The 7570-nt window shown below is 41.2% G+C and overlaps 1 protein-coding gene across 1 annotated transcript; it reads right to left on the reverse strand.

The window, feature by feature from the left end:
• Positions 1 to 1015: 1015 nt before the first annotated feature.
• Positions 1016 to 7052, reverse strand: LOC124708168 (S-adenosylmethionine carrier 1, chloroplastic/mitochondrial-like). Its single transcript, XM_047239857.1, has 11 exons — positions 6965 to 7052; positions 6583 to 6665; positions 6423 to 6499; positions 5385 to 5475; positions 5140 to 5193; positions 4967 to 5062; positions 4749 to 4838; positions 1779 to 1830; positions 1580 to 1641; positions 1427 to 1507; positions 1016 to 1178 (listed from the first exon to the last, which is right to left on the reverse strand). Exons 1-11 carry the CDS (start codon positions 7014 to 7016, stop codon positions 1056 to 1058), a joined length of 861 nt encoding a protein of 286 aa, XP_047095813.1. The 5' UTR covers positions 7017 to 7052; the 3' UTR covers positions 1016 to 1055.
• Positions 7053 to 7570: the final 518 nt, after the last annotated feature.

Genomic DNA, 7570 nt, shown 5'->3' on the forward strand with positions numbered 1-7570 from the left:
AGCGAACACACGAAACCTGCGATGACCGGCCTAGTTAGGTTTAGTTTTTTTTGCAATATTATATATTTGTGTCGACCACGGTTCCAACTATGTATTAGTTTGTCGAAACCATGTTCCTAACTATGTCTTCGTGTAAACCACGTTCCCAATTATGTATTAGTTTGTGGAAATTGAAATAAAAATGCCAAAAAAAAGTATTTTAAATATTTGGGGGAGGCGTTTGGGGGACGCGGCTGGGGAGCGACGTCCCCCAAACGCGGCACGAACAAAACACGTCCCCCAAACGCTCAATCCGGCGCGATTTGGGGGACGCGGCTGGAGATGCTCTTAAGCGGGTTGCAGTACCATAGAGCTTTTTTATGGAATCTTTTGGAACATTGTGTTTTTTTTGTCTACGTGGTGCTCTCTCCCCGAAATGTATCTTGTTCTGGCTGTCACATTTCTTACCACCAACCGGGATCATTATCAATCCCCATCTTCATCGTGATCGAATTTTCCATGAGGTGAGGATTAGTTCTTCTTAGCTCAGAAAGCCAAACCACTGGATCCTCACAGAATTGAGGTCCCAGGACCCATTAGTTCTGCCCGTGAACCAAGCACGGGCCATGAGGCGACCTACCTGATGGCTGATGCTTCACCGCATACACACGCCGGTGCCCAGCCTGGCCGTCGCGCTCCTGGTTAAATTTGTATCATCCTCAGTCAAAGTCAAACAATCGATACATCTGCACAGTATCTATGGCTTTTGCCTGTTGAAAAGCCAATGTACTTGTATTTTGGGCATCTTGTAGGACCAATATAAAACCCCTGAAAGCTACTGTTCTGGCTGCTTTGACAATGTTTGTAACGGAATAAAGTGTCATCTCCCTTCTAAGAACAAACATTATCTTTTTCTTACAAAAACAAGGTAGGGTATACAAGCTACCCCCATGAAAACTGCCCTAGCAAATTCTACAGTGCAAAGGCAGTGTACAAGCATGTGAACTGGAGCTCCTAAACTGGACTAGGGCACACTGGTCACTGCATATACTTACGAAATTGCCTTGATACAAAACCTACAGTCTGTGTTTGGCCTCTTTGTGGTTGTTCTTCTCAGCTAAAATCAATTTTGTTTTCTCCAGTACAAGAAAAAATATGGATCCACCGATGCCAATCCATAACACCCTTGGCTCAATGCCCTGCAGGAAGAACATCATTGGTCAAGTGCACACCAGCAGAGATAACTCATAGAAGTGAAAGTTCTAGGTTGTCTCGATTATTCTGCAGTATATGACAAGACATTTCAAGTGAGAATGTTCAGGTAAGGTATTTGAAATGCAAGAGACAGTAAAGTTTACGCCATTTTCAGGTTAACTATTGATGTGTCCTGTATATTAATTGTTATTGTAACTAACATAAATAAACCATCCAGTTGCCTGCTGTTTACCTTCAAGAAAGCACCTGCACCTTCTTCCCGTAGAATTGTTTTAGCACAGCTAATAATTCCATTGTACTGGTTTGCTTGTCCCTGTAATATGGAGAAAATGTTGAACTAGCAAAAAATGTGTTTCATCGGAAATGTTGAATCACAAGGATTCACCTGAACCATCAATCTTGTCTTCAAGACATCAAGGGGTGTTGTTACAGCCCCAGTAAATACACCTAACAATATGAAGATTGCCAGTTACAGATACTGAAAATAAAATTGTTCGTAGAAGGTTATGATGAACAAGGCCAAATTTAGCTAGATATTAAGAGAGTAATGAAAAACAGAATAAAACCAAAAGAGGGTTGTGTACCAGCAAAAGCACCGATAATTGCATTCTCTGCATCTTTCAAGTCTCTCTTTGCCTGGATCCAATGAACATTTACATACAGGATGGTCAGTAAGTCATAGCAATTTTAAGGAGTTTCAGTTATGTTCATTACACAACAGTACTTAAACTAACCACTTTCTCATAACTATATTTAGGCTCAATTAATTTGCTAGTGGCAAATATCTGATCACAAGAATGACCAAGGTTATCGCAACCCGATTTGTCAGCTATGCCTAAGTGCCCACTAGTGCGCCACCCACCTATGCAACGACTGCCCATTCACCGCTGCCGTCTGAAATCATGTTGTGACTGCATCAGATGACATCTCGCTGAAGGCGGCTCCGCCTGGATTTTTGCCAGAATTGACGACTGGTGGAGCGCCATGCTCCATTAAGTCTCCAAGCAGCAGCGCCGCCAGCTGAGTGATATTTTCCTTTACATCCTTTGGAACACATGGAAGGAGTGTAATCGGTGGATCTTCACTGGCATGCGCCTCACGTACATTGAGGTGACTCATCTCACGCTCGCTGACATCAACCTGCGTCGTCAGGCCTTCTGTGCTGTTGAGCCAAACAATTTCGTCCCCCCCCATGAGTTTTTTTCTAGGAAGTTCTCTTAAGGGGTTGGTCCTTGTTTTCCTTCTAACAAAAATGCTCGCTTTTGTACATAATTTTCTCCTTTCAATCTATATGAAAAGGCAGTGCTCCTCGCGGTTGTTCGAAAAAAAAACTACAACATCCAAAGTTGGGCTTAGGTAACCATGATAATCTTAGACATGAGGGTAGCTTTCTTGTGTATTTGGCCTATTAGTCCATCGATAAATGTACATAACTGCCTACACCACATTTCACTGGAATGCTACTACTCGCTGAGTTAACCATGTTATCAGAGTTCTAGCTAAAACCATATACGTGATGCCCCCAATCATGTGTTGGTGTACCTCCTCCAGCAGCGCCACAACCATTTCCGGAGGGACCGCTTTTTCGTTACCCTGCCACCGCTCGCTTAGAAATTTGGAATTCAGATTATGCAAGTTATGATTCTCCACTGCTGCAACTTGGACAGCTATATCAGACTTGATGTTCTCTAAGGGATCGGGTATTCAGGTGACTGCTCACACCACCGCCAGCCATTGTGCTTGCATGCTGCTCCTGCTTACTCCTTATTCACTCATGGACTGCTGCTTTGTTCTGGCAGATATGAACAAAGAGGAGGCTGCTGCCATCAAGTTGTACAAGCCTGGTGGGAGACTGTGCTACGATCCACCCCTAGCATACTTCGCAGGGGCACCTCATCGCTGATCATGCTCACGACATGGTGGATCTGGAGGCACCGCAACACGGCCGTCTTCGACAACGTGCAGCCCTCGGTGGCTTCCCTGCTGGACACGATCAAGGCCGAGGCTAGGTTGTGGGCGCATGCAGGGGCCCAGGCATTCGCCTGCTGCTCCCCTAGACTAGTTTCCACGGGTTGAGTTGTATGGCGAGGTGTTGGTCCTTCCTAGGACTTGTGTACAAACTCCTTTTCTATCAATGCATCGAAACACAATGCTTTTTGCGTTTTCGCGAAAAAAAATGTTGTACAATCTTCCCGTTGTGCTTTGTACTCATAAATCATGAGTTGCATAGGCACAACTTAAGTTGCTACAGTTCATCTTTTTTTTGCAACCGCTCAAGTTCAAACAGGTAACCAAACTTGCATAGCTGGAAGATTACCAATGCAAATTTACGTAAATATGATCATAGATGGAAAACTGCATGCACTGAAACCAAACATATGCACACCAAAGATAAAACATAAGAGAATGGCATCAAATGTGATATTCAAAGTAACTTGTGCTGAGTTTTGTTCCTATGTTGGCCTAAATCATAGAACACAAATAGAAGCAAACCAGTGATAGCTCATGGATTATGGTGTCGTGCTGCAGTAGCTAGTGTGCAGCCACTTTTTGCAGGGATAGTAGTGTTTTATGCCACCACTTTGCTAAAAGGGGGTGCATCAGTGCATGCCACACTGGTACATCACCTATGGCATATTGCAGAATGAGAACAGAGAACCACACACAGACAAGTGTTAATCATTTGCATTCGTTCATGTTCAATTTAGGCCAATATAGGGATAAATTCAGCACAAGTTACTTCAATCAACTGCAAAAATGGCATCTGGTTGCACATTCTTGTTTATTTGCATTTTTTCGTTTTATTTGTGCAAGAAATTCAATGTGTGTCCGTATTTCATATTTATTTGAATGTCAAACCAGTGATATTTTCTATGCCAATGATTAGAAATATGCCTGTCCTTTCAATTAGGAGAGTCTAAACAAAATGCAGTTCTGGCTAATGACCAATACAGTTCCTGAATAGGTTTTCTACTTTAGTGGCCGTGTGTATATTATGTTATGTTATGTTATGCATGATGGCATGTTGTACGTACCAAACGACTGCACACAAGCTATCCATGTTATGGTCCTTCTTCATACCATACAAATTTCTCATAATGTCTCTTTTGTAGAGTATTGTGCAACTTTTAGACCTCTACTACCCTGTCCTCTTCAATGAAGTATGCTTCGCTGCGTTTTCCGGCATATATGTGAGTATATGACACCTCCCTGCATTGGGTCTTGTTTCCAGTCCTCTTGATCACCAAATGTACTCACTACTAGTCTATAACCCTCAGCGAGTCCTGTTTCCCTTTACACTACTCTCATAGCTCAAGTGTGTCTTATAATCATAAGTCTTCCACTTTACTTTTATCTAATGGTATAGACAGTCACAAAAGGTGATCAATCGGCTGCCATCAAGCATCAAGACTCATACACAAAGGGTGGAGGATGCTTGAAGCTATTCAGAGTATTATCTACAGATGCACTTAGGTACAGATGAATACAAGTCGTGACTTAGCAAAGCACATAAAATTTCGTCCCAAGATATTTAGGATAAGTAAGATTAATACCGCCAGTTTATAGCCGATCCGAAGTTGCTCATATATACAGAACTGAATAGCATCAAATGGCAGATCTCGGAGCAGAAAAGAACCATAGCCCTGTAAACAAAAGGAACAGAGGAACAACTGAACTTATAACTGTCATAGGAACCTAACTACAATTTCCCTAATAAAATAAAATAGAAGGTTTCTTTCCATGGAATACATTTAAAAATTAAAATACGTACAGCATAAAGACCTTTAATTCCTTCTTTACGAAGAATAAGGCGGACAGCATCAGGTGCAGACTTGAATTCACTCAGTTGCATTCTTTGCTTAACCACCTGAATGGAGTCAAATGCGATTCAAACTTGAGAAACATTGGTAGGTAGGTGTCAAATACAAAAAAAAAACACCATACCTCCGTAGGAACACGAATAAGAGAAGAAGCAGCCCCTCCAATTGCCCCTGCAGTCTGTAGGATATACTTCTTCAGAAAACAATGTCATCGTGATTCTTAGTTCTTATAAGACAAAAAAGTTCAAAGGTGAGAAAAAAATAACAGGAAGGAAAACCTCTTAATCTTAGCAGTAAAATATCCAGCAATCAACTAGAAAAGAATGAAGATTGACAAGTTCATGATGGGTTAGCTTCATGCTAGCATACCAAATGAGCAACAGCACTCAAATATTCAGGAAAAATTTCCAGCAGTTTTCTTTTAGTTGGTTCATATACCCCCACAAATATTGCAGAAGCGCTGAAAAAATGGATTTGGTTAGAGATTGCACATAAACATGGATATGTTGCAATATAATTATAATAATGATATAAGCATGACCTCAAACATGGATATATAGCAATACTTATCCAGGAAAAACTGAGATCAACCTTGGAAATCAGATCCTGAGTTTCTGTATACAGTACTAGGACAACATGGAATTGCAAGTGAATAGAAGTATAGAACTAGTGTTTGACGCATGGCTCATAGTGAGTTAAAAGAACTAGTATTTGAAGTATTTCAAGCTAATAGAACTAATCTATATATCTTACACAAGTGATACACTGAGATTTGAAATCTCTGCTCATGTTGGTCCACATTGTCCCAAATAATTATGGTTGTTAGATTAAGATAATTATGGTCGTTAGATTAAGATTTGTAAACCATATTTCTCCTAATAATTCCTCCAAAATATAGCACACTTCCTTCGAATAGCCTAGCCCACTTCACATCTAGTTTACTTTGAACAATAAGTCATTTTAACTATCATTTCTTTGATTACTTATTCTATTTCCATTTGCTAAATTACACTCACCATTTAGATGTTTTGCTGTTCGCTAATCTACATATTATTGGTTGCATATGAGATTTTCCACAGACACAATGCCTGCTTTGTCCATTTCTTGAGTACCACTGCAGGGCATTCTTTTTGGTTTTATCAATGCTCTTGATCTGATGTACTATGTTTCAATTTTCCATCTGACTATGTGCAATGTAAATTTAATGCTCAAAATTCCCTCTGTGACGTGACAATTGTCCACCGGTATTCGAAGCATTAAACACATTCTGTCAATACTGCACCAGGCAACATGGTGTTTTAATGCTTGAAAACAGCTGATCTCAGACAATACTGCACCAGACAACATGAAACACAATCTGTACCATTAAAAGAAACATGCTATTCTTTGATATATATATATACTCACGGAAGAACACCAGCAATGTTTCCAGCTAACCCAGCATACAAGCCTTTCCATTCAATTTTACTTATGCCTTTTGCAGCCTGTAGAAATCAGACAGTAGAGCCTTTTACTTGTGCTAATTTTCAGAGCAATCTTTGAAAATGTAAACCTGTGTTTTACTTACCTGGAGCCTGGTTTTTACCGTGTCGATCGGATATAAAGCTGTTTCCACAACAACGCCTGCAGCTGCTCCAGCTATGGCACCGTCTGGAATTAGCAAAAACGCATCAAATATCTCCCCAATATAGGATAAGAAGGTACCCTTCTAGTCCACATCCAGCAAAGCAGTTCCCACAAAAGATAAAATTGCATATCTTGATAAACGAAATGTTTGTATGGTACTCTATTTTTTGTGTGTAGATTCACATCAACTGCATTGTGGTCTCACAGGTACGAACGTCCACAAAATGTAATAGGCACAATACCGTTTGCAAATACATGGTACAAAGATAAGGTGCTGTAAACGGCTCTACGGTTTCATTGATTAAGATATAGTGAGTTCGTACCGAAAAGAAGTCGACGAAAATCGAAGGACCCTCCGTCTTCACCCCCGCCCATGGCTCGCCGTCCTCCAAACCGCCGCCTTCTGCGCAGTTCAGAGCCACCGAGAACAGACGGTGAAGGAATTAAGAGAGGAAACGCTCGGAAAAGGTTCCGGCGAATCTGTACGCCCCTTGTAAATGTTGGCCAACGGAGAGGGAAATCGAGAAGAGAAGGTGGGTAGGGATTTGGATCCAGGTTAGCCGCCGGGGATCGCTGTTTTGCTCAGCTTCTCCGCTGGGACCTTTTTTTTTTTTGAGCAACCTCCGCTGGGACCTTTTTTTTTAGGACCTGGGAGGTGGACAAATGGAAAGTCATGCTTGGCAGGCCAAATTTGACCGAGCCCACCTTACGTGAAGCAATTTTTTGTACTCCTAGTGCATATGCATCAGATCGGGTCGATTGGACCGTCAACGGCCTGATCGTGAACCAGCCCTACTACCTGTATCCTGATTAGGCCCAAACACATCATTTTCACTTGATAGGGATTCAACGTTCGCATAAAACCAAAATAGAATAATATAAAAGATAAAAACTTAACTAAATATTAAAATTATAGCTAAATCATCCTA

This window comes from Lolium rigidum, chromosome 4 (genome assembly GCF_022539505.1).
Source record: "Lolium rigidum isolate FL_2022 chromosome 4, APGP_CSIRO_Lrig_0.1, whole genome shotgun sequence".
Lineage (NCBI taxonomy): Eukaryota > Viridiplantae > Streptophyta > Magnoliopsida > Poales > Poaceae > Lolium > Lolium rigidum.

Bases quoted from the DNA above. Each gene is read 5' to 3' on its own strand.
- LOC124708168 (XM_047239857.1), bottom strand. From the start codon at position 7,016: ATGGGCGGGGGTGAAGACGGAGGGTCCTTCGATTTTCGTCGACTTCTT. The intron at 6,500-6,582 runs GTAAGTAAAACA...TGATTTCTACAG, and splicing joins CGGTAAAAACCAGGCTCCAG to GCTGCAAAAGGCATAAGTAA. The intron at 5,063-5,139 runs GTATGGTGTTTT...GACTCCATTCAG, and splicing joins TTATTCGTGTTCCTACGGAG to GTGGTTAAGCAAAGAATGCA.